Source organism: Oenanthe melanoleuca, chromosome Z, assembly GCF_029582105.1.
Source record: "Oenanthe melanoleuca isolate GR-GAL-2019-014 chromosome Z, OMel1.0, whole genome shotgun sequence".
Classification (NCBI taxonomy): Eukaryota; Metazoa; Chordata; class Aves; order Passeriformes; family Muscicapidae; genus Oenanthe; species Oenanthe melanoleuca.
The window spans coordinates 58305519-58333220 of record NC_079362.1 but is presented as its reverse complement, the minus strand read 5'-3'; the positions used below and the strand labels follow the sequence as shown (position 1 = coordinate 58333220).

At 35.6% G+C, this 27702-nt stretch overlaps 1 protein-coding gene across 1 annotated transcript in view; it reads left to right on the top strand.

Annotated features, from left to right (window-relative positions):
* RAB3C (RAB3C, member RAS oncogene family) overlaps positions 1-27702 on the top strand; it is a 129429-nt gene that overhangs the window by 36094 nt on the left and 65633 nt on the right. The window contains exon 3 of the mRNA XM_056514410.1: positions 26238-26356. Within this exon, the coding sequence (XP_056370385.1) occupies positions 26238-26356 (119 nt within the window). The remainder of the gene's footprint in view (positions 1-26237; positions 26357-27702) is intronic.

Genomic DNA, 27702 nt, shown 5'->3' with positions numbered 1-27702 from the left:
TCTTCCCAGCCCCAGTGCCAAAAAAATGCTGAAGGCCATTTTTCAGTGTTTTCCATGGTTGTTTATTGTTTCTTATCTAAGGAATTTTTCTCTAGCTGACAGCAGTCTGTTCAGCACATCAATCCAGGGCAGAATGCCCCGGCCCTGGGCCAGGCTTATCTTTTATACTCTAAACTACATACCTAATATTTACAATTATTTTCCAACACACCACAATTTTATTACACTGTCCAACTTTGTCCCAGTCCAATCCAAGGACCCCAGCATGCCATCCAACATGGATGGCATGGAGAAGAAGAAGGAAGAGACATATCACGCCCCAAATTCTCCATGTTAGCTAAGAAACCTTTAATATAAACATTCCTAGAAATCCACCTTTTCTACCTTCTAACAGTCTAATTTATACTCTACTTATCTTTGTGGCTTGTATTTCTTCCCGCAATGTTGGCAGATTTTTCCAGGGGCTTAAATCCAGCCCCCAAGACTCCTGGGTACCGTGACAGGGTCTTTGAAACCCCTGCCAGGGGGGTTTAAAGGCATTCAGGGAAGCCAGGGGAACACCCTGGACTCCCACAAGTATAGGCAATGGCAGTTTCACAGAACCTGTGGGAACACATCCCTCCCCAGCAATTGCCCTGATACTGTTTCTTCCATCAGCTGACATCAACATAAGAATTGGAATAATTTTTCTCTTCTCATCTTCATTTAAATTACAAAGTTGAATCTATTTCACACATTTCAAAAACATTTTTGGGAAGGTGCTTGTGCAATTACAGCAATCATGATTTTTATTTTAAAACCTAATCTCTCTTTACATACAGTTGGTTATGTGTTTAAAAGAAAGGGGACCTGGTGAGAAGAACAGAAGAATACCCAAATACTTGAGAGTCAGGTATTCAACACAAGAGTTGTAGATGTGCATGCAATAACAGTGAAAGTTTAAACCACCTGCCCAGGCTGATGAAGACTTACTTCTCTTCTAGGATTCCATTTGCTATCCTTTCTTGTCTCCTTATTTAAAATGGATTATCTGTAGACTTTTTTCAGGTTAGGGGATTTTTAAAGGCATTCTTGTTGTCTTTTGTAGTGGCTTATGTAGATGAAAATGCCATTATTTAATGTTTTCAACTAAAAATATTCTTTCATTTAAAATGTTTTCCAAACCTCTCATACTATGTCAGAAAAAGGCCTTTATTTTTTTTCCTTCCCACTACCTGAATAACTTGTAGTTGATTTGAAAACTGTTAAAAATGGGCTTTGTCTTCCCTTTCTTTCCACTGTACAAGGTATCCTTTGAATTAAAAGTATTCAGCTTTCTTACCTCTTTTTTTTTACTCTAGGTATTTTTCTATATTATCTTTTTATCAGTGGAGAACTACTATTTTTTCCTTTTATGAAACTTTTCAAATGTTTCCCTTTTACTAGTAGATGCAAAAAGTGCTTTTCATCAAGGCAGCATTATTCATGCTGATTCATCTATGCCAGTCAGTTTTGAAGCAGAGGCATTTACTGATGATAATGCTGCAAAAAAGCAGCATATGGGGACAGAATGCATATTCCCCATTTTATTGCTTTGGCTCAGATGCCAGACGTACCCAAGGACACTAACAATACAGATCAGTGATATCTTTCAAAAACTACCCTTTGTATATATTTTTTTGATTCAGAAAAATATTCTTAACAAGCCCTGTTAATAAATAGGTGGAATGCATTCTGGAAACTTAGTGAAATTGATGTTTCTAATTCACTGTAAGCAGAAATATGCTGTAGGCTACATTAAATCTCATTTCTTGACTGATGCTCTCTGCTTTTTAACTAGTTCAGGTATATCCTTAGTGACCTCCACTTTGGCAAACATTATTCCATGAGGCATCACGGCTGAAAAAAATGACTCAAAAATTGATTTGAATTCTTAAATAACTGTTGGTGTAATTCTGGGCCCTGCTCTTAAGAGTCATAGAATCAGAATCATAAAATCACTTAAATTGGAAAAGATCTTTGAGACAACTAACCCAACACTGCCAAGTACACCACTAAATCCAGAGGGCCACATCTATATGTCATTTAAATATCTGCAGAGGTGTTGATTCAACCTTCTCCATGGGTTATCAGTTCCAATGTTTGACAGCCCTTTCCATGAAGAAATTTTTCCTAATATTAAGGCCGTTTTCCCTCCTGTCACTGGTTAACCTAGTAGAAGAGAGTGGCCACAATCTCCTTTAAGGCAGGTGTAGAGAGTGATAAGGTCACCCTGAGCCTCCTTTTCTGCAGGATAAACACCCCCAGCCCCTCAGCTGCTCCTCACAGCACTGGTGCTCCAGACCCTGCCCCAGCTCCACTGCCCTTCTCTGCACTCACTCCAGCCCCTCAGTGCCTTTCTTGCACTCAGGGCCCAGAGCTGGACACAGCACTCGAGGTGTGGCCTCAGCAGTGCCCAGGACAGGGGGACAATCCCTGCCCTGCTCCTGCTGCCCACACCATTGCTGATCCAGGCCAGGATGCCATTGGCCTTCTTGGCCCCCTGGGCACACCCTGGCTCATGTTCAGCTGCTGGCACCAGCACCCCCAGGTCCTTTCCAGCCACTCTGTCCCAGCCTGTGGCACTGCCTGGGGTTGTTGTGACCCAAGGGCAGGACCCAGCACTGGGCCTTGTTGAACCTCACACCATTGGCCTCAGCCATGATCCAGCCTGTGCAGATCATTGCTTGAAATTAGTAATTGTGCACATCTTCTCTTTCTGATCTTGTTCTCTTTTTTTAGCTTCTATTATGAAATTTTCTTGGTGGGGTTTTTTATTTTAGTTTGTTTGTTTTGGGGTATTTTTGAGCTTTTTTGTGTTTCTGGTTTTTTGGGGGGGAGGAGGGGATCTTTTATATGTTTGATTCTTGTTTGTTTGTTTGTTTGTTTGTTTTAGGGGTTATTTTTGTTTTACTTTGTTTTTGTTGTGGTTTTGCGGCTTTGGGGGGGTCTTTTGTTTTGTTTTGTTGGCTTGTTTTTGGTTTTGATTTTTTGTTTTTGTTTTGTGTCTTATTTTTGTTTTTTCCAGAGGTATTGATGAATCTGCTTTCCTCAAATGATCATTTTGTAATCAGGATATGACTGAAGACACAAACATAGCTGAGAGAACAGTGCCATAGTTCATATATAAGCAATATTTCCCCACATATATTCCTATGGCACTGCATCTTTTTTATAGCAATGACATTTCTTTCCCCCAAAAAAGTAGTTGAAGGACATGTGTGGAAGAAGCAGTAAAATGAGAACAGGAACAATTGCATTCTAACCAGAATAAATGTAACTTGTTTATGAGTAACACTTTTTACTATTGTTCCAGATATGCTTGTCAGTAATTAAAAATTGAGGAAATTCCTAATCTTTTAATTAATATATGAATATATTACAGAATTGAATACTAGTGAACTGTTATGCTTTAGTTTAAAGGGAAAACTAGATAATAACTCTATTAGAATATAAATGTCTCTGTGGACAGTGAGATTACAATAGTTGTCTTTCCTTAATTATTCATGTCCTGTGAGTGGCTGAGATGAACAGGAAGCAGTGGATCATGAAAATTCTTCTGATACTCAAGACAGAAAGTCTCAAAGATCACTTGATGTTTTTGTTACCCTTACATTGCAGATCCACAAAGTGAACAAGAGCTCAAGTTTGGATTCCCTAACTTGGTGTAGAGCCCATCAGGTCTCATGCCTGGTGGGTTTGACTCTGCTGACATAAGTACCAAGACCTCCTTCCTGGGTAGCAGGGAGAAGGGAGGGTTTTCTCTCACAGTCATGGCTTCCTGCAGGATGCAGTAGGAGGAGGATTGTGTATCAGCTGTGTTGTAGCTAAAAGATTAGGAAGGAAAATATTTCAGGGGAAATAACATCACTACTCTTCTGAGATAGCAAATCTGATTCTAACCACAGAGGAACTACTGAGTTTTAATGAATCATAGGTTCCTATTGACATATTTATATCAGATTTTCCATATTCTGTTTTGTCTGCTGTGTGTTCCCTTGAGTCCTAGGTGGAGAATATTTTGCTTTACTAAAGAACCTTCCAGTAGATACTTTCATTCTGTTTCTATGTTAAATTTAGGTTTCTCTTCTTTAGAGCATATAATGGAATATGACTTAGATCAGTTTTAAAAAACCTGCATTTTATCAATGTAGTATTTAATAGACTCTCCATCAGACTTTAACTCAGCTGTCAGCCTTTCAGATAGCTTCAGCTGGCATCTTAACAGCTGACAGTCTAGCAAATCCCTGGCCTGTATCCCTGACTTTGTTTCCCTGCTAATGTATAAGGGAAACTCAGCTGTTTTATATAGTTATTCAGTAATTTGATAGTCTTTTCAGAGTTTATTTTATTGCACCTGTCTGGGCAATAAAAAAATCCTGATCTGAATATCAGCTTCTACAGTGTGTTTTCTGGCTGACTTTCTAGCCTTTCTTCTGTCATGCCTGCTTCAAGCTGATGAACCTGTGTTATTCTGTGATTGACATTCCCCTTGTTTTAGCTGTTTTCAAACTGTATCTTTCCTTGGAGCTTACTTCTTATACTTACATACATTTACATCTTTACTTTTCCTTGTGCACTTAGCGCTTTCGTAACTCTTTTGCTTGACCTTCTAGGTTTTCTTTCTGATCTGGCCACACTTTTACTCCTGATTCTTCTCCCTATGACCTCTGTTCAAGTCAGAAAAAAATAACACTCAAATATTCCCATCCCCAAATGTGAGCTTAATTTGTGTTTCCAGTTAGCCTCCAAGTCCCAACTGAAATAGTAACTGAGGATGAAAATCAGAGGATGTCAGTGTTTAAGAGTTAAAACAAGACGTTTATCAAATTTGTGTGGAGAAGGAGTGTTTGCATTCAAATATATGTGAATTGACTAGATATTAATGAGATCTTCTTCAGGCCTTTGTATTCTCATAGCAGCAAGCCTATAAGTGTTCTTAACATTTCTTCCACAGCTTTGTTTTTCAGTCCCAGCAGGACCTGTGCAAGACAGTCTTTTAATATGGACGATGTCTTAAGCATTTTCAGTACACTTCAGAGTTTATTTTAGACCAACTTCAAGTGGAATATCTAATTCATGTTGCATTGGAGAAATGCTTCAAGCATTCTGGATTTCTGAGCATACAATACTCTGTGTACAGCACTATTAAATCAGAGTCTTGACGGCACCACTGCATATAGAGAGAGCACTGATCTGGTATAAACTTTCAGGGTATCAAATTTGCTTGCTAAATATTTGAGATCCCATTGGATGCCACAGTTTTATATCATATTTGCCCAAGTTACTCTAATCTGAAATCAATAATGACTATCATTCTGCAAGTTATGTACAATCATGATGTCAAATTAATTTCTATAAAGGTATATTCTGAGTAATTGAGTAAAAATTTGCCGAATTTACTATTCTGGGTCTGGATCAATTTTATACTTCCATGTGTTCTCTTATATTTGTGGAAGCGTAAATGTCATTAGCAAATAACTCCAAAGTTCCTAAGATATAGCCAAAGAAGACAAAATTTCTAGCAGAATTCAGTTCCTCTGATAAATTAATGTATTTTACACAAGCCTTGATTAAACATATTTTATTTAAAAACCATGCTATAATACACAAAAAGACTACCCTTTTCGTATTTATTATGGAAAGCAGTGGAAATGTATTGATTTCTTACTATCGTTGGGACATGGACAGATGCACAGAAGATGTGTATTTTCCATACTGAGGTATAATGCAAATGTTTATCACCTTCAGATTTTTTGCTGCAAAACAAAAAAAAAACAACAAACCCCCATAAAGAAAGCAAAACAAACAAACAATCAATCCCCAAAGCCTCAAAAAAAAAAAAAAAAAAAAAGGCTTCACATGCATATTATTATCTTAATATTCCTTGGTTAGAGGCTTCATTTGTAAAGGAAATATCGACCTTTGATATTTCAATTAAATTGCTATAATGTTAAAACTGAGAATTGTGTTGATGTGTTTTTCATGAAATTGAAACAGCTTTCAGATTTTTACCTATGAGCTTTTGAAGAGGTGCTGAATTGAAATAAATCACCCATATTTAAAGGAGACTGTCTAAATAATTTCCTCTCCCTTAGAAAGAAGCTATGGGTAGATACCTTACAGCATGAAGAAATCAATCCTTGTCTATGCTCACCTTGACCTCATTTTGGTATTAGTTCAGGATACTAAGATGTTAATTTCTTCCTGGATAGGTGATCTTGATAATTGAAATGTTAATGCAAATGTCATTATGCAGCTCTCCCCTCACAAAAATTCATTGGGAAAGTAAAGAATTTAAATAAATGTGTGTTTTTCTGCTAGAATTCTCATTAATTTGATCTGTTCTTTGAGGAATTAAAATATCCTAAAAGAATAAAAGAAGCAAAGGAGTTGGTGTTGGTTCAGTTTGTCATCATTAAAATTATTCTGAAGGTTCTGTAAGTCTAATGCTTCAGCTCTTGCAAAATGATCCATCTGTTGCAGCAGGCTTGAGGAGAATCTTGCTAGGAATCCATATATAAATATAAAACCTTGCAATAACTCATGGCTTCTTTGACATATGTTGGCTTATGGTTTAAATCACAGAATTTTCACTTTTTACTAAATGGGAAATAAATCTCTTAGTAACTGTTAGAAGAACTATACAGACAAGAAACAAACACAATGTAAGTGACGAAAACCTTTATGCTAAGAATACAGAATGTCAGCATTGAGGGTCATGAACAAAACCAAGAACCAAGCTAATGTTAGCTGCTAAGCTCAGGTTACAAACATTTACTCATTCTGTGGGTTTGAAGTGTAATTCCTATGTAATATGTGGAATTAAAATGACATAAATTAAATATGTTACTATATTTACTTTTCACAGAATTCTCTTCTTCAAGACACAGTGTAGAAAAGCACCTATTTTTAATAGTTTAGAAAGAAAGCTGTCAACCAAATGAATCATAATAATTTTCTTATGATGGTTTACATATATATAGGAAAAAGTAACCTCCTTTATTTTAGCTCATTTACTGGGCTCTACAAATTGTGACTTACAGACCTCTTTAGCTCAGGCTGAACTTGCACCACAACACCTGGTGATTTAGTGAAGTAAATATTGGCCACAGGTCAGAAAACAATATAAATCTAACACAAAATAATAAGAACAATGACAGATTTAAGAGTTTATCTTCCATAAATGTTTTGGGTTTTTTTTTTATCCTTAGTGTTAAAAATCAAATGGGTTAAATACACATATTTCTCTAATTTACAAAGAGGTTCACCTCAGAAATTAGTCTGTTTAAAGAATAAGCTGTGAATTTCAATGCTTGTCCAAATTTGGCAGCTCAAATGTTCTATTACAAAACAGAAGTTTCAGTAATTCATATCTTTGTAAAGAGTTAAAATATTGGTCTCCTTTTTATTTTCTTTTCTGTTTTGTAAGGTAGTGGCACTGTCAAATATTCAAGACCTACTCTGTTTTTTCTTCCTGATTAAATTAGGGACTGGCTCCTTCTACTTTTGTTATAAATTTAAATAACCATGGTACAGTAGACATGTCAGCTGTGGGGAAAACATTGCCAATTTCATAAAGTGGTTATGAAAGAACGCTATGTAAATCTCAGTGGCTATTCATCAGCATAAAAATGATGGTACATGCTATTGGGGTTTTGCTGTTAATCTACAGCAGAGATGTTTATCACTATTTTATTTAGTGTTTGTATTTATATGAATTTATTATACAAGTCATAGCATAGAAACATAGAGCCCTCTAAAGACCATCTTCAACCTTTCATGGAAAAGGGAGCCTAGATTTGGTAAAAAAGTATTAAATTGTTAAAAACAAATGGACAGATTGAAAATGCAAAGGAATTTTATTATAGTTACTATTTTTAGTTTTTTCCTAGATTCCCGGAATTCTCTGTAGGATATATAAAACAGTATCAGTATTGGCAACAGATTTTTTAAAAAGGAGATGTCAGTAAAGTCTGCCTCAGAAATCCATTCTTCTAACTCAATAAAATGCATTAAAACATTGCTAGATGTAAATGGCTTCTATGTTCTTTATCTGTGTTGAATAACCAACTTATTCCTAATCTATGGGAGTCAAATTCAGTGCTTGCTGCTGCCAGAGTCAGAGCCAGTGTTCTGTTCTTCAAAAAGTCCAACCTGCAGGGTCTGGAGATAAGTCTGGTGTTCAGGCTTTGATCTTTTTTATGTCCTGCCTGGATCAGAGTTGTATCTGTGAGGTTATCATGTAAAAATTATGACTGACAGTATAACCACCACAGAACTGAGGTTTTTGTGAGAAAAGTGGCAGTAGCTGCAGTGTTTTGTGCTGAACTCAATGCTGTCAGCACATCAAAAGCCATTGTTAAGGGAAACTCGTTGGGGTTTAATTGCCTAGGCATTCCCAGTTTGCTATTCACGAGTATATTTACAATTACAAGAGGACTCTTGACCTAGGCAGTAGGGGTACGTTTTACACAAGTATAATTACATCATTAAGAGAACCATTAAAAATGGTAAAGTGGGCACATATGTTGTCACCCAGGCAAGAAAGGTATGGATTGCATACATGACATTTGAGAGAGGTCACAACTATGAATTTATGTGATGCAACTACCAAAAAAAAGAAGGTAATAGCAAAGACTAAAGTACTGACAACTAAATTACCACAAAACCATGAACATATATTTGAATATCCAAATAGATACTGGTTATATCCACAGCTCTTATTAAATGTGGGGAATTTCTTCAAATAAGACCATCTTTTTTGTGTTCAGCTACGCATGCTCTAGTTCAAATGACCTTACTTATGTTAATGTAATTTATAGATTGCCTTCTGGCAGCATTCAACAGGAGTTGGAAAGATCATACAACTCGCTATTAGATGGCTTTCAGAGCACCACTTCATATGACTCATATTGCACAACTTTGCACAGAAAATGTGGCTCACAGTTATAGTATTGCTCTTTATTTGCAGTAGTTCCCACACTGAGCTTCCTGTTTTTCCGTGTGCGCAGCTCTGGCTCTCAGCAGTGCATCAGTATCAGCGTGATACTGACTGGAGGGGGTAACGGGGCACTTCACAACAGGAGATTATGGGAGATCAATGGCTGACTTTAAGCAGTACTTAACTTAAGCAGAAGGGTGTATCAAAAAACTGAGCTGGGACAGGGCTGAAGGCAGAGCTAAGGAAGCCGCCTCACACACAGTACAAGCAGACACAGAGAGAATGAGATGAAAATTGAGTAGTGTGAGTGAGGGAGTGGATGAAGTGCCACAGCTGGTGAGCAGAAGCTGGTTACGCTCTGGGGATGTTCAACGCACAGCTCTTCTCTCTTAGGGCAGTGATGTGTGGTGAACAGCCAGAGCAGAGCCATACCCGAGCTGACAAATGCTGCTTTGTCACCTGTGAGCAGTGGCTGCCAGCTGGGACAATAGATACTGAAAATGAAGAGGGTAACTTCCAGCAAGCCTGAAGGGCTAACATGCTGCACTGGAGCTGAACCAGAAAGCCTCAGCAGAAATAAGTTTACAGATTCCCCTTTTGCTGAGAGGTCTTGAATTCACTCTGCAACACATCCTCATTTCTGTGGCTAGCAATTGCTTTCTGAAGATATCAATTTTCATGATAAATTTTTAATTTTCAGCAACTTGGGTAAATAGCTCTTCTGATTTTCATTGAAACATATACGAATCCCCCTAAAAATACACAGCATTTATGATCCCTGTCCCTGGTTAAGAAAAAAGCTATTTGATGGTGATAGGTTTTTAATTGGAAAAGATGTCATGATTGATTCTTAAAAAATTTGAAATGTAATTTAATCTAATCTTGATCTAAATTTTTGTTGAAGTTATAGATTGAATTGATATGGAGTGCATTTTTATATACTAAATGTCAGAGGACATTATCTATGCTCTTGTGTCCTAATGACACAGATCCAATTTGTAAGTTTATTCTGTATGGTATGTAACATACAAAACACAGTACCCTGTGTATACAAGATACTTGTTAGAAAAAGGTTATCTATATTTACAGAAGTAAACACTTTAAACTGTATCTTTCATAAAATCCAGTGCTTAGATCTATGTCAATTAGTTTTTAATAATGTCATAATTTTTTTTGTGTACTAATACCCTAACGAATCTCTGAGAATTAACATAACTAATATAATAGTGTGAAGCATCCTTTTTTTTCCCTCACAGTCAGGCATCATGTTGCAATTGCTGTCTTTATGAGGAAAGACATGGAATGATACTATACAGCAGGTTTTACTGTTTTAGGGGCAAATTAATTCTATACTAAATATGCAGTTACTTCTCAGAAAGAAAGTTGTTAGGGAGGAGCAAAACTGGCACATTTATAAGAGGTTTGGATATTTTGGATGTGAATATCTTGGATTTAATATTCTGTGTCAGTCTACATGGATAATTAATTCAAGATGTTCTATGTTTCAAACACACCACCTGGGAGGTATGCAGTTTGCCTATTTCTTTGTTCTGTACAAATGAAGAGTTTATATGTGCACAAAGGAGACTTAAGAGCCAAAGGGAAGGCAGGGGAAAACACATAATGTTTAAAAGGGAAAGTATAGGAGTTATATTGAGCATTGAGAAAGAAAAAAGAGATTTTTCTAGTTTTAGTCTTCAGCATTATGTTATACAAATTATAGAATTAAAATATAAACAAACAAAACAGCCTCCAAACAATTCTGAACTTTCTCAATTAAGTGGGGCTTTAATAAGAGACCACAATGGAGTATGAATTACCTTAAGTCATCAGTTAGGACCCAAGTTCCCTTATTGTCACTAGTGCATTGTGATTTCAGACCCTTGCTCACGCTTCTTGCCATGCTTCAGTCAGTTCAGACTTCACTAGCCCTGATCATGCTGCCTGGATCCTGGGCTGGTGGCCAGCAGAGAAGAGAGACGTCTGGGTGTCATGGGCTGAAAGTATATCACCCCCTCTTAAACACTGTATTTCTGCCCTACATGTTTTCTTTGGTAAGATTTAGTCTAAATTATTCTCCAAAAAAATGGAATTTGCATTTTTATGCTTGAATTTGTATAAGTTTGTTCTTTTTAAAGGAGAGTATATATATAAAATATAATTATATATAATAGATTTGTTACTAAACACTTTTGTGACACACATTATTGAAGTGGATTTAATGGGTTATTTTCAGCAGTGTTTCCAAAGACTTGTAAATTCACAAGATGTTCTGATAAAATACAGGGTGACTATGATGTTACAGTTATTCTATTTTAGATAAGCATATGGCAAGTCTAATAAAAGATTTGAGGACAGAGAGTAATTTTTATGGTTGGTAGTTTTGCTTCAAGTTCAGTTAAATTGTTCTGTGAGATTAGGATCCTTCTTGGGTATATGAAGTGACTAGATTGAGAGTATTTTATTTGAATTTGTGATTTAAAAGTACTAATTAGTTAGTGATTTGATCTACTATTTCTGTATATTACATAATAAAGTACATGTTGTATTTTATTCTGAAGCTTCCATGCTGGAACCACCTGAACCTGTTCAGTCTTATTGAACACCTAATGATGACTTATGGGGCTGTCCTCATTCACAGTTTTGAGGACTAAGTATCTAAAGTACTCAGGAACTCCTGTACGTTAGAGAAGTTTGATTTTATAATTTTGGAGAACATATACTTCCTGCAGGATCTAGTAACTTGATGGTACCTAGCCTCAAAGAAAATGTAATGTAAAACCAAGAGACTGTACTATATCCATCTTAGACAAAATTATGTGTCACAAAGATAACATTTACATCACATTAAAGATTAAAAGGAAAAAAAATCATGTGTTCCTCATATTCATTTGTTGCCTCTGCTCATCAGTGAATATGACTGTTAAATCCAAAGCAATTAGGTTTAGGAAAATTAATATCTTCTGTTTGAGGGCTGAAACAGAGACCCCTGGAAGCCTATACGGAGCCCTCTGTTAAACAACCCTGGCAAGTTATCGTCAAAGCAGCAATCTTTGAACATGCTTACATGTGAAATGAGCAGATTTTTTTCCCCAATCACACTACAGTAGAAACTACATATTAGGAAAAAACCCCAACCCTCCTTTCTGGGATCAGTTCTCACTTTGATCTTTATTCAAGTCTCCCCTTGGATGTCAGTCTGCCTTTTCAGTCACAGAAGCATTTTGTCAGCTGATGGATGATAATTCAGTTATATCTGCACAATGAAATAACATGTTCCACAATTTAATCAAATCAGGGTAAAAAAAAATCTCCAGTTTTTATCTGGGATCAAAGAACATATGGTTTAATGTCTAATAATGCAATTTCCAGTTAATATGCTGGTCAGTTCTGTGTTCAGTGAACAAATTACTGGGCTTTCTATCCAGGTTGCAGAAAAGGCAGAGTTTGGGTCAAGGAAAAAATAAAAGTCCACCCAAAAAGTTGTCTTTTGCAGTGAAAAAAGCCTGGAGAGGTATTGTTAAGGAACCTGGATTATGTTCTCTGCTGTGTACTTGAAAGCTGCTTTATCAGGGGATTTATGGACGTGGTTTTTCAAATAATTTAATCTAATCTGTATTTGGAAAAGATTAATTTAATTTGCTATCATTTATGTTTAATTTTATATTGATTTTCTTTGGTAAATCATATATGAATTCAGAATAATTCCAATGTTTTAGTATGTTTGCAGATCTGATTCACACTCGTGAATTTAACTCTCTGTTAGGTAATTCTTCTATTTGTTTATAATTAATAAAATGCAAATGTATATAGGAACAATTATGGTGAGATATATTTCCCTCTCCTCATGCTTTGAGGAGGTCAGTAAGAATTCTGGAACTGTAGGCACAAATTTGGAATGAAAAATTTGCATTTTTCTTCCCTAACGAAAAAGCATAATACATAGGGAAAGTTTACAAAAAAGCCACACCACTTTGTATCACAATAGGAATAGTGGAATATGTAAGATTTCTATTATATTATACATACATATTATACACATATATACTTGTGAATTGCAGAATGTACACAGGAACAATCCCCTTTAGGACTATATTTTTAACAAATTAGGAAACACTACTACTACTACTGCTACTATTACTACTACTACTACTCCTCCTCCTCTAGAACCACTATTATGTGAGAGTTATAAGAGTCATTCCTGGGAAGGAATGGGATAGAGATGTAGTAGAATAAGGTGGCTTTCAAGCACCTGTCTCACTGATTTTTTAAATTACAGAACAAATATCACAGTGTATAAATTAATGCAATGATCAGACATCCACTACTGCAATGCAGTCAGTGGTGCACTGTAGGCATCAAAGGCCTTTGAAAGTTATTTACACTCAATTTGCTTTTAGGCTGTTCTTTGACTGTGTATAAGCCCAATGTCTGGTTTTGAAGTAGCTATTGCTTTAATGTAGCTCTGATTATAATTATACTTGCTACAGATTTCACAGCTGGTCATTTTTCTGCTTCCATTAGACAGTAATTTCCTATTCCTTTATGATGCATTAAGACAGAATAATTCTGATTTCTGAAAGAGCACCTGTCGTTCAAGAATCACAGCTGAAGAATTACACTAATTATAGTTCATCATATATGATCTAAATCCTACCTCTAGAAAGTATTTATACCAGCACATTTATTTTATTGAAATATTTGCATTCAAAACTTCAAATAAACTATGGCAATCATTCTGCCTGATAATAAATATGAAAATTATTGAATATTTAGGAAGGAATTGTTCTTTTCACTCAGACCTTTTACCCTGACAAGTCTAAACCTCTTTATTGTTTTGATTTGGTATTTAAACTCTTGTAATGAAATTGCAGTTTCAGGATTAACAGGATTCTACTCTTTACTTATATCAGCATAAATGGTTTTTGTGTTTTCTAAAAGGTTAATTAATTTACTAATAAGGATCTAGCTTTTCTGCCTTTAAATATACATTTTGTTACCAAAAATAAAATTAAGAATGGATGTGATGTAACTACAAAAGCAAGTCTCTGTGTTCTGCTTGAAAATTCCGTGTTAATTGATGCCATAATTAACTGTTTCGCTTGCTTAGAAAATAAAGCAAAGGAAAATAAAATTAGCACTGTGAAATTGAAAACACTGTGAGTTCTTCAGAAAACTGAGGGATCTATCTGCTTGGATTCTAAAAGGATGTGTCATTTTTGGGTGACACATTAGAAGTGGGTCATCAAAATAATTGCATAAATTTTCAGGTGTAAAGTGCTAGGGCGTCTCAGGCCTTTGTGGATGTTGTGCTTTCTATGCCTGTAAATGTGAATCCAAAACCAGACTGGGGTAGCCATGTTTTCCATATCCAACAATGTGTTTCAGGAAATGTTTTTATGATTCTGTTACTCCCTGGATCTCTATAGCCTCTGTCCTCTTTCTAGAGGAAATTATTGTAAGATTCTGGCCTTGATGCGCTTTAATGTAATTACCCGCTGTAATGAAATTTTTCACACAAACATAAACTTAGCAAAAGTTGATTTGAGTAGTCCAGCATTTTCCAGTGAAATAACCTTGCATCAAAAATCCCAAGTGCTAGTATTATTTCTTCAGTTAATTAAGCAGTTAAATAATGAACTTTTTAGATGATCTTTTTCTTTCCATACAGTCTTATTATTTAATGTCTGTGACTCACAGCAAGATATGTTCATCACTTCTAAATGAAAAGGAATTAGCAGCTTCACATTTTTTTCTGAAGTTCTAAATACAAAATATTAATTTTACAAATTTTTGTTAACCCTCACCTGTTAATTTACCTATCTCTAAAAAAATAGATTTTCTTAGAAGTCCAATGAGTAATGTTTGCTCATCTGATATTTTATTCCAGTATGTGATTACTGTTCTAGTATTGTCCAGCAAAGCACCTGAAGCTTGAATTCCTTATAAAAATTACTTTGCTTTATCAAGATTTTTGTAAATATCTCTTTATCAAAGTGCATTAGCCTACCTATGCATTTATAAAGTTTTTTGTTGAGAATCAGTCTATATTCTCTTTCCAGGTTTCATGGACACTTTTAAAACTTCAAAGGCTATTCCTCTAAGTGTAGAGGTCTTGCTGCTCTTCTGTTTGTCTGGCGCTTTTCAAAATATAAATATAGGAGGAAAATTTCCCTTCATCTTTGATACCTGTTCTTTGCTTCACTTATTGCTCTGTTTATTGAAGAAACTCTTGAATAATATTTCTTTCTCTCCTGGAGATGAGGTCCCTACCCCACAAACCTGTCAGTGTTTAAGAGTCATTTGGACAGTGCCCATAAGAATGTGCCATAACTTTTGGTTGGCCCAGAGTGGGTTGACAGCTGGACAGTAGTCAGATAGTAGGACAGTCTCTTCCAACAGAAATTTTCATGGGACAGTCCTTTCCAAATGAAATTCCTTTGCCTTTGCCTTTGCCTTTGCCTTTGCCTTTGCCTTTGCCTTTGCCTTTGCCTTTGCCTTTGCCTTTGCCTTTGCCTTTGCCTTTGCCTTTGCCTTTGCCTTTGCCTTTGCCTTTGCCTTTGCCTTTGCCTTTGCCCTTGCCCTCACCCTTGCCCTTTCCCATTAATTTTTCTTTCCCCTTTATCTTTCCTTTCCTTCTGTCCCTAGGTTTAGCATTTATGCTATCTGGTAAGATTGTGTTTCTTCTCCCAAGTTTGATTTTAAAATTACAAAGTCATTAGAATTGCCAAATATGCTTATGCATATGCTAGGCACACAGATCTCAGTGTGACCTTAAGAAAAAGAGAGACCAAGAGCTAAATTAAACAGCAATTTAGATGATATCTGATTTAATTATGCCACTTTATGCCAGAATTCCCTACAAAGAGAATGCAAATATAGGGGCACTGTACTTGAAATAATGCAAGATTTTTGGATTAATCGCATCTGCCATATTTAACTTCTTTTTACAACTCACTCTTTAACTTGCTGCTGTAACATTTTCATGATAAATAACTATTTTCTTAGAATAACCCGTGCTCTCTTCAATTACATGTCTCTCATCAAATACCAGGACAATAAAGAAGTGTTCTAAGCATGACCTTTTGATATGCAGCCATAGTTCAGAAGTATTTATTAACAAGTAAGAGAACATGATGTCCTTTTTTGTTTTTTTGGATGAAAATAATATATTTTTGGACAAAATCCTGCTCTCACATCATGTAGTAGAATAAATTGTACTTATAATGTAGCTAAGAATTCCATGTTGCTTTGATGGGAGCCTTTTGCTGACTTCAATCCAGTTTAGAGTTTCCCCAAATTAATAGATAAATCTTATGTGTAGGTAATTCTAGCAGCATATTGATACAAAAGTATCTTTATGTTATCGGGAATGTGTCCTCTTAATTCTTTCACAAGAAAACTAAAATAATTAAGGGTAAGGAAAAAGTGTTTTCCAGCATCTTGCAATATTTGGCAATTAAAGATTGGCTTTGAAAGAACTAGAGTAGTCATTCCAAGTCTAAAAGACTTAGAGCTAGAGTCTTGGTCTTTCTTGAATCACCTATGTCTCAATAACTGAATGCCTGAATGTCTGAAAGCCGTGGTGGACTCCTGTGCAGTAAAAAGGGATAATGAACTGTTGGGAAACAAAGGAGTTAGAAGCGTGAGAGAGATTGGTGGAGAGTGTCCTGAAAACACACCTCTCAAATAGTTCCTGTCAGTGGAGGGAGCAGTCCCAGGAAATACATGAAGGAACTGCTGGCGGAGAGAGAATGGTGCATTGTGTGCTTTTGATACAGCACTGGTGATGTTCTCCAGAAAATACCAAGTGCTTTTTCAGCTGAGCCTTAAAATATAAAATACCTGCCATAAGTGTGACAAAGAACTTCCGGAATTTCCTTAGGTATCTTTATGCCTGCCCCAGGAAACAATGGTGCCACAGACCTAGAAAGAGCATACAGAAGTTACCTACAGATCCCCTACAAGGAATCTTCCACACAGCTCAAAAACAGGACATTATTTCCAAGGTAGAAAGAAACTGTTGTAGCACTGACCACACTGTAGCCTAGTACTTTGATTCAGCAGGTATTTTAATGGACAAAGCTCTGCCTTTTACCAGCCCTCATGAAAGTTCTGGGTGAGATTGGACTTCTGCCACACCTGAGCTCTTCCAGAAATATTGCACTTATAGTTTCTTACATAAATTAGGTAAAATGTGACTGGTTGTGTGTTGCAAGTTGTCTTCTTTCCTTTTTATAGATTTTAAGTTAAAAAAAAAAAAAAAAAAAAAAGGGAAAAATACAAGTTCATAGTAATTCCAGGGAGTCTTTAAACATGTTTTTTAAACTTAATATTCTGACTAGAAGTCCATTCATTTACTCCTGGGGAGGTTTGAAAGGTTAATATTTAATAGAAATGTTTCTCTCATTTGTTCCAAATGAGAGAAACTTCACTGCAGATTTGAACACAGAGGTTTATCACAAGAAAATGTAGAGGTGGGGAGAGACTTTCCGGCAAGAGTGCTTGGTTTATGGTTTTAAAATGTCCTTTTTACTACAAGGTCATTTTTCTCTTAGAGTTGGAGTGTTGTAAGACTGTGCTTCTAAAAAAGACCCAGAACAAAATGTGCTAAGCTCACTGTTATCATGAGGAAAGAGTTATTTTCATAGCTCTCAATAGCCAAAAGGTACTTCTATCTAATCAATAGACAAAGATTTGCATAATATTGTAATATGATGGAACTATTATGCAAATTTTTTCAGTACAATGGACCACTAACATAGAACTGTTATCAAAAAGGTTGGTCAAACTTTTTGCTATCCATGGATCCCAATTCATCCTGAATAATAAGGGTAAGTTAATTAAATATGAGTAATGAATATTAATAGAGAAAGCTATTAGAGATGCAGAATAGGACTGAATAACAACAAGAAGAGAAAGATGAAAGGTTATTATTTTGTGAAGAGAAAGGTCTAGAGAGAAGCAGTTAATCAAAAGACTTATAAATATATAACCAAAGTACAGAAATGGGAAGAGGAGTGTATTCTGGCATTCCAGTATCCCTCTACATTGTTCTTTGTTTATATGATAGCAGCCGACTTGACGCCGAGTCTGTTAACTTCTCATATGGATCAGTGTTTCTTCCACTCGTTGCTAAATGAAAGGCATTTGTCCCTCTTTATGCTGCATCTGTGGATGAAACAGCTCTACTTCGTATTTCCCTAATAGAATAGGCATAGCTCTCAGTGCATTAGCAATGGCCTTTCCTAACCAAACCATTCCACTGTAAGTGTGACAGCCACTGTTAGTGTCCAAATTTCCAAGTACACTCTCAGAGCTTAAGGACACTTTCCTTCAAGTCTGAAGGCTGTCTGTAGTTGTGTAAGAGGTTTCTAAGATTACTGTTCCTTTTAATGTTGTAATAGATCTTCTATTTCTTCTTCTTTCATTTCTTTTCAAACGCAGGATGTTCTGATCCTGTCAAGCTTTCCAGAATTCAGTGCTAGATTTCAGCATTCTGAAATGATTTTTGTTCTAGTAAAAATTTAATTGATAATACATTAATTTTGTTTTATATTAAAAAGTTTTTTTGTTTTTTTTCATTATGCCCCAGGACACTTTTGGTCTCTGAATATAAAGATTAAAAAGAAATAAAAACCCCATTGCTTTTCTTGTATGATCTCAGAACTGGGAGCAGGAGCTTTAAAAAACAAAAAATGACAAAACTAAGAGTATCACTTTTTTTTTTTCATGTGCTACGTCTTCCCATATGGTAATAACTGCCTGTAAAAAAAAGATACTTGTCACAGTATACTTTGATAGTTACTGGTTTTGATTGTATAGAACTATTTTTTTCAAAATGGGTCTCTATTTCTTCATTATTTTTCTGAAAAATGTGAGGAAATTTTTAAAGTCTGATTTACAAGTATTTCAAAATAATACAAGTTGAAAGTTATTATCTCATTTTTTTCTGTAGATATAGTGATGAGGTACATTCCAATATTCAATTAGCTTTTAATGTGACTTTTAAAATACTACTTTATTTTAGAATTTTATTTTACTTTATGTGACTTGCAATACTACTTTAAGTGAAAATTAGATTTTTTAAATTCATTATTTCCACTATGCAGTTTTGATAGCAGTATATAACCCTTTATTTTGTAACACTTTTCATAAAATAGAAAATAAAAAATCTGAAAGCAGAACCTGAACCTTTTGAGAAAGAAGTTTTTCTTAAGACTTAATGTGAAGTTTGGTTAAAATATAAAGGAGTACTTTAATTTGTTTTACTTTTGAGGATAAGGCCAAGTTCTACTCATCCAACACATGTCCAAAGCTGGACAAGAGGAATTGATCCTTACATCCAGCAAATTAGGACAGATGATAGTCAAAGTGAAGACAAAACCAGGAGAAAGCTACAGCTGTGTTGGGAAAAGAGGGGGGCATGCACTGAAATGGCAGCAGGGCTCAAAAATTAAAGCCAGATCCGATGGCAACTGAGGTGAAGTTCCACTGGACTAGAAAGGCAACAGTGCTACCCTGCTTTCCTAAATGTTGTGCTTTAGGAAGGCATGATAGCTGAACTGCAGAGAATGGACATATTGTGTGAGTCTTGAAAATAAAGGAGAGAGAAGAAAGAGCAGTAAAGGAGAAAATCAGAAAATTTAAAATTATATTAATTTCAGGCACAAAGAGCAGCTCCATAGATGGAGTGGCAGAAAGTTAATCTGGCAGCAAAATACTTTCCAGTGCCAGCTTAGACCGTCCTAGGAGCCAGTCTCTTAGTGTAGGCTCTACTGATCCTTTGTCCTGCCAGGACAGCCTCTCCAGGCTCCTTTTTGTTGGCCCCATTTGGAATAATGCCTCTCCCCACTGCTCTGACCCCAGATATTTCCAGCTAGCTCTGCCATGTTTCTGCATCCCTCCTGTTTGCAGAAGGAACTCTCAGCTCTGATTTTGAGGTGAGTTCTAAGGACTAGGACATAAGGTTAGCAGTATCTGTTGGCAAGCTCAGTAGCTGGCTTTTCAAGATCCAAATGCCTACATATATATATATATATATATATATATATATATATATATATATATATATATATATATATATATGTGTGTGTGTGTGTGTGTACATATATATTTCTACAAACCTATGCATGCATTCACAGATACGCTAATATATTTATACATGCATAAACACATACAGATATATATATATGTACACATATGAATATAAAAGACAGACTTCCAGGGAAACCAAAGCCATGAGAAATTTAGAAAGTGCAGCTGAGAGGAAATAGATACATAAGAAAAGACTGCATTGGCATTTTTTGTGTATACGTAAGCTAAGATAAGTGTTTTTGAACTTTCCTTGTTGTAAGTGTTCATCTGCCTATGTTTCTGCACGCCTAACACTCTCTGTTGAAAGTGCTGTTTGTTGAGAAAGAGTGCTCCTGGGATAATCAGCTTCTCCTGCTCTAGCAGCTTCCTCTGTCTTTTTTCTCTGTGCCCTGCCAGTTGCTTCTCATATAAACCCACAGCTGCTCTTCCTGGGTGGTTAGCAGCAGGCTTCAGGTAGGTTTTCTCCTCATCTTGAGAGGATTTTTGTAGAGGTCATCTCTTGCCCCTTCCTTGAATGATTTTTTTTTTTTTTTTTTTTTTTTTTTTGTTAGTTAGCTCTGAGAGGGGTGAACATTTGGGGTTTTTGGGGTTTTTTTGTGTTTTTTGGCTGGTTGCTTGGTTGGGGGTGGAGGGGGGCAGTTATGGTTTGTCACAGTTTTGTTTTTATCCTTTTTTCCTGAGATCCCAGAAATACCTGAGGAGACATCAGAAAAATTAGAGAAATACAGAGTCTCTTTTATTTGGGTAGCAGCAGCAAGAAAGAAAAATGAAACTCTTTAGGGTGCTGAGGTTCTTGGTTGCTGTGCCAGTTTTGCTTAACAAAAAAATTTGGCCTTCAAAGTGAGGATTCACCCAACTCACACTTATTTTATCTTTCTATTTGCTTTGCCTTCAAATGGTGTGGATGTGAAGCATAGGTATAAACACCACCAAAGAAATTCTCCTCTACTCTTGGTTTATGGTACATAGAACAAGCTGTATTATGATATGAGTAAAATTTGTAGTGGGGAAGTGGATCTAAAGAAGATGTGAGTGTTTGGCATACAGAGCAGAAATGCAGAGGCACAGAATCACTCAAGCATTCTAAAAAATAAATTTGTGTTTTGCAGGCTGAACTTTCATGACAGTTTTCATTAAAAGTTCTTGCTGCCAAAGGCTGTTGTTTTCACCTTCAGGACTATGTTAATAATGAGCAACTTCACTTGCAAGTTATTTGCACAAAGTATTGTTCCTGTCAGTGGTGCAGTGCTAGGCAAGCATGAGAGGGAGGGCACACAGCAGATTATTTCAAGTGTCTGATTCAACCCATTGCAAAAACAATGGTGTAGTCTAAGCTGGAATTGCACATTCTCAATGAAGTCTAGTTTAGCAGGACTTAACAGTAGGAAGGGTTTACTACTATTGAATTAGATAACTGTACTTTGTAAGTAGGATGCTAAATAGTATCTCCAGGATTACTATCAGAACCCTGGTTTTTATTTTGAGACCTTCCAGTGCCTTAAATTCTAAACTTCACGTGAAACACAATTGCTCCTGAGTCAGCTAGCTTCCTGTCCTCAAGTGTTTCTGCTTTCACAGATGGCTATTACAAGTTCTCTCTCCATTCCTCTGGGAACATTGCTGTCAGCAGCTGGTGCATTCCCCATACCCTAGAGCCTCCAATGATATTGCAGTCCCATGGTAACAATCAGAATCTGTAGAAAATTTTCCATAACATTATTAAAGAGAGGAACACAGGACAAACACTGATTTGTACAAAAAAACTAACATATCTTATTGTTTTATTGTATGTCAAATTTCTCAGTTATAACTTTGACACAAATGAAAAGCCAAGGTACTATAGAATTATTTATCTATCTACCATTTGATACATATATCAAGGAAGAACGAAAGACAGTTGGCCAAAATCATACCAGATTGCTATTATCATCAAGAGGCAGAACCAGATATTTTGCATTCAATCTATCCAATTTCTAATCAATCTCTACCATTCTTGTTTCCCTGTCTACAGATCTATGCATCCTCTTCAAGACCTTTACTGATAAAAAACTTTACTTGTCCTTTTAACTATTGAATCACTCACAAAAAGCAATGAATTTTTCTAATATGAAATCATACATATGAGGATCTGGAGCATGAAAATATTTGCAGATGACTAATTTCCATTATACATGAAAAAAAAACAGTTTAGAAAAGAAGCTGAACAGAGCATACTAGAGGTATCAAGACATGAAAAGGAAATCTGTGCAAATATCAGTGTCTTCCAAATGCTCAAGACTGTGGGATATTAGCCAGTGTGCTGGTATATATATGTATGTGTGTATATATACATATATGCATATATATATTTATATATATATATATACATATATATATACAATGCTCAGAAAATGGACAATTTCTAAAGTAGTGTGACCACTAAACCTTACAATAATGTGATTAATAATTAAAATCTGATGCCTACTAAAAAAGATTCACAAAGATAGGATTGTCTAACTAGAAGCTAATGGAATAGTGTAGCTGTGTTAAAAATTGAATTTATGAAAGTGAACATAATATTTGAAAATATTTCTTGTAGCTGCTGAGGTTTGTGTGCATGTGCATCTTTTGTAAAATATTTGTAAAATACCTCTTTTTGTGTTTTGTGTGTGGTAATTTTCATAAAACATTCCCTCACCCTCATTCACTCTCCTCTGCTTTCCCACTCATTTAATGAATAGTCATCTGTTCTTACCAGACATTAACTAAATGAATGAAGAAGTCCCCAACATGATCTGTATGTCTTATTTTCTGCTCATCAAAGATAAAAATGCCTAAAATTCCAGTCAATAATAGACCAAATTTTATTCTTCTTAGAGCTTATTTCATTTCGCTTGCTTAGAAATAAACACCAGTCAGTGCAAATACAGATATTATATTTTAGAATTTAATTCTAAGAAGACAGTTATCAGATTAATTCGGTGGTCTTGCGAAATAGACTAAGATAACATAGCAGCAGACAAGAGACCTACCGAAATTGTAAAAGGTTTTCTTCAAGTACAAGTATGAACGGTACCTGAGGATAGAATCATAGTGATGTACAACTATAAATATGATAAAATATGGAATTCTGTTCTTTTCTCCTTACTTCTTCCTTAAGAATAAAGCTAATAAACAGGCTACATACATAGTTGTATATGTTTCCAGTAAACAAAGTTAGTGTAATAAACTATCATATTTAATATTAAGGTATATGATTTTTTAAATATGCTGTCTCTCCTGTCAAATTATATTTAAGTTCCTTAATGGTCATATGAAAGGACCTACCCTTAGGGCACTTATGAATGTGTGGAACACGAAAGTTTTGACACATTGGTTATTTATATTTGGTTCATTTCTTATGACCATAAACACTTTACTGCATAAATTTTGCATTAGGCCTGTTAAAATTTTAATTGCTTCCTCATGCAAGTGAATTTAAAATAATACCAAGAGGAATGTGATTATCTATGTTCGGAACAATGTGCCCCCTTTTATTAATGGTCATCCATCTATGTCATATATACTAAAATATCCCTTTAGAAAATCTTTTTTTATCATCCTATTAATGTAGCATTAGCTATGAATTTCTAATTATGAATTAGAATTTGAGAACTACTCCAAATACCTGATTATTCCCCAGACTGACAAAATCCAATGCTTGGGTCTAGACGAACATCTTCTGTCCCAAAGTCAGTCAGTGTTTGGATCATTATCTTTTTCTTTATCTGCAGCTACACCTTTGTGTAAAAGCATGTAAGAACTTTCCTCCTGATTTGTCATCCTTTAAACTCATTCTTTATTTTCATTATTTATGTTTATAATCAAGAGTTCCTAAGCCCATCCTACATGGCTTTACACTGCACAGAAAATGGTGTCTTGGGCAGAAAGCATCATTGACTAATGGCTGTATTGCTGGGGCTTTTCACTGTCATGAAGTGAAGGTTGGCTTCAGTGGAAACCACCCAGAGCAATACAAGGTTGTCTTCGGTAAGAGTGGCCTCCTGCTGGTCATACTATCACACATACTAATCAAATATGTCTCTAACTAAAAACCAAGCAGATAGACATGATAAAATTTGTTTGAAAATCCTCTATTTTCGGTACAGGCTGAATTCTTGCTGTGGGCCTAATTTGCTTCTATCTCTTCCAGATGTTTTGTCTATTAACAAATCAAATATATGAAACCAACAGCAACAACAAAATCCCCACAAACTCAAACACCAAACCAAAAAAACAAAAAACAAAAACAAGTGAAAGTAAAGCTTTTTTAATAAATGAAATATTCATGGGCTTAGTGCACATCTTAATGCCTTAATATTCAGGAACACCAGAAAATTTGGGAGCAGCTGTCCAGACCACAGCTCTTAGAGGCTCAGTTAGTTCAGAGCACAGCAGAAAAAGTGTAGGTCTGTCTTGGCTTTCCCACAAAGATGTAACCTAACTTCATGGGAGACCTTCTAAAGTCTAACTACTACTTTAGCTTTCCATCTTGAACCACTGAAACTACATCAAAGCAGCAGCTACTGTAATCCAGTGTGAATACAAATCATATATCCTACCTAATGTTAGTTTCAGTAATGACCTTGGATATTTTTTTAATATAAAAGTATTTTCTGTTGCATGTAGAATCTCCTTATTTTATTATTTTATAAAATGAGAAACACATTTGCAGAAATGGAGGCCCACCTATTCTATTTTTCTTTTGTTTACAAGGGAGAACTTCTAGCCTAGAAACTATTTCAGAAAACATACCAATATATTTGTTACTGGTTAGTCTTCTTTGTAGGAAGGTAAATGAAATAGATATATCTGTTTAGTAATCTATTTCCTACCTACAATGGAAACTATTTTTTTTTATTATTGTAATTTATACTAATTTTCAAATTTTGTTATAATTAAATGTACATAGATGATCTGTTAATTACAGGATTGCATTGACATATGTCTCCTTTAGTGCTAATAATATTAATGGCTTAAAAAATTTAAATAGGTAATGCTGGACCATGAAATAGTTATGCATTTCCTGTATTTCAGTTATTGTTGTTGTGTCTCAGTTTTAGTGCAGACATAGTGGTTGTATCACAGAATCAGAGAATATTTAGTGTCATCTCTTAGTGAAAGGACCCCTGGAGATTGTATTGTCCAAATGCCTGCCAAGGTGGGGTCACCCAGAGCACGCGACACAGGAACACACCCAGGTGGGTGTTGAGTGTCTCCAGGGAGGGAGTCTGCTCCAGTGCCACCCTCAATATAATGAAGTTCTTCCTCAAGCTGAGGTGAAACTTTTTGTGTTTTAGTTTATGGCCGTTGTTCCTTTTCCTGCCACTGGGCACCATTGAAAAGAGTCTGGTACCATCCTCTTGGCACCTCTCTTAAATATTTATATTATATTTATAAAAGCATTGATGAGTCCTTTTCTCTAGACTAAACATTATGCTAGACATTGCATTAAATATATTAAAAGCTAGTTGCTATCCTGAAAAGATTTTAATGGAAATAAGGAAAGCAAGGAGTAGGAGATAAGACTTACATTTCTACATTTCTTGCTTTTAAGACAGTTAATTAAGATGAGGGAGAAAACTGGTTTGAGGTAAGGGACTGTTAGCAAATTTCTTTCTTTTTTTGTCAGATATCATCTTTGTTTTAAGAGCATTGCCTTGTAGCCTTCTTTTGCAAAAAGCTGTGTTGGTGCTTGTTGATATGAGCACCTGTGGATTAAAATTACAAGAACAGAAAAATTAGACATTGCATTTTTATTCAAGATGTTTCCTGGCTTCAGGAACCATCCTGGCATCCAGGAACCATTGTAATGAAGGCCCTAAGGATGGTATTTTGTTCCAGCATTTTATTCAGATTTTACTTCTGTGACACTGGGAAGGAGCAGAAGAGGAAATTCTTACCCAGCTCTCAGGGTAAATAAAATGAATCCCTAATGACTCAGGATATGTGGGCTGACAGGGGGCCATGCCTTTCTGCAGCTCTCCACTCTCCCCTCATTACAGAATTGATATATCCCTCCTATTATGATCCACTGCAGAGTTCTCCTATTTCTCAGGATTACAGAGGTTACAATAACTCTTTTCAGAGTTTTCATTCTATAAAATAAATTTATGTCAATTTATGTGCTATGTAAAAATTTTGTTTGTTATTATTTCAGGACACAGCAGGCCAGGAAAGGTACAGAACAATTACCACAGCTTATTACCGGGGTGCAATGGGCTTCATTTTAATGTATGACATCACAAATGAAGACTCCTTCAATGCTGTGCAGGATTGGTAAGTAAAAAATTGGAATTTATATGAGTTAAATAAATACATAGAAAGTATGTGTAATATCACGTATCTGCTGTGACAGTGTAAATTGTTTTGGAAAACTTATTTCCAAATAAAGTGCTCAAACATTGCTATACCTGAATATATGGGTAGTTGGATTTTTTTTAGTCAGGAAAGACAATGAATATTTTTAAATGTTTCTCATATAATTGATTGTTAACCATAGTGTTTTTCTGTAATTTCAGTTCATGTATGTTATTGATACTACTAAAACGATAAACAGGCCAATCTGGGGATTAACTGCTAAGATACCAGAAAGTGTTGCCATACTTTATTGAAAAAAAATGAGATACCATGTTTGTGGGTAATTTTTTTTTTTTTTTTATCTGTAGCTGTATATACATGGTTCTGTCAGTCCTGTGAATCAAGTGTTAAAATGAGCGAACTTTATCAGAATAGCCTCTAGAATGGCTGGAATTTTATTACCTGGTGCTATGTGAATGTCTAGGTGTCTCTATAAAAGCAGAGATATCATTTTAATCATGTGTGGGTCAGTCAGCATACAGACAGATTTTTTTAAGTAAAGCTAGCATAAAAGGAAAGCCAGAGTTTCCCTCAGTGATTTTTTTTCCCCTGTAGAAGTTATTTTAATATCCAAGAGCCTTCCAGCAGTTTCTGAGTGATGTGAATAACATTTGTCATGTGCTCCACATGCTCTCTTGCATGTTAGTTCCCATAGGACAACTGTGTTTGAAAGAGGATTTTGTTCAGCGTTTTTGTGATTTGCTCAGTATATTTATTTGGCCTTTCAAAATTTATTTTAAGATATCTTCTGGTGTGTACCTCTTTCAGGACTGACAAGGTCAGAAGCTCTTTTCACACTTAAAATGTAGTGATGTCGTGAGGCCTGTTTTTACCAGAAATTACAGCATTAAACCATCTAAGAAAAATAATTTTCTCTCTTTCTTACTCTTCTACTTATTATTGTGGAAGGAGGTGTCACAGAACTCAGAGGGCACTTTCCCTCTCAACACTTGGAATTTTTCTTGGTCTGTATAACATGAAATTGGTTATTTATCACTCTGAAAATAATAACTGAAAACCTTAGCTTGACTCTGCTGCAGTGAAATTGGGATCTTGGTTTGCCTAGAATTTCTCATGTCAGCACCAGGAATGTAGTCATTCACAGTCCTCCAGGGGAAAGGGGCAACTCCAACTGCTTCCCATCTTTCCTTTATCAAGTTATCTGTATGCCTCTACACCAAATTGCTCTTATGAGAAACTCCTTCCATTTTTGAAAGAATCTATGAGCTCACATGAGTAGTACAGATTGGATAACTATCTTTGGA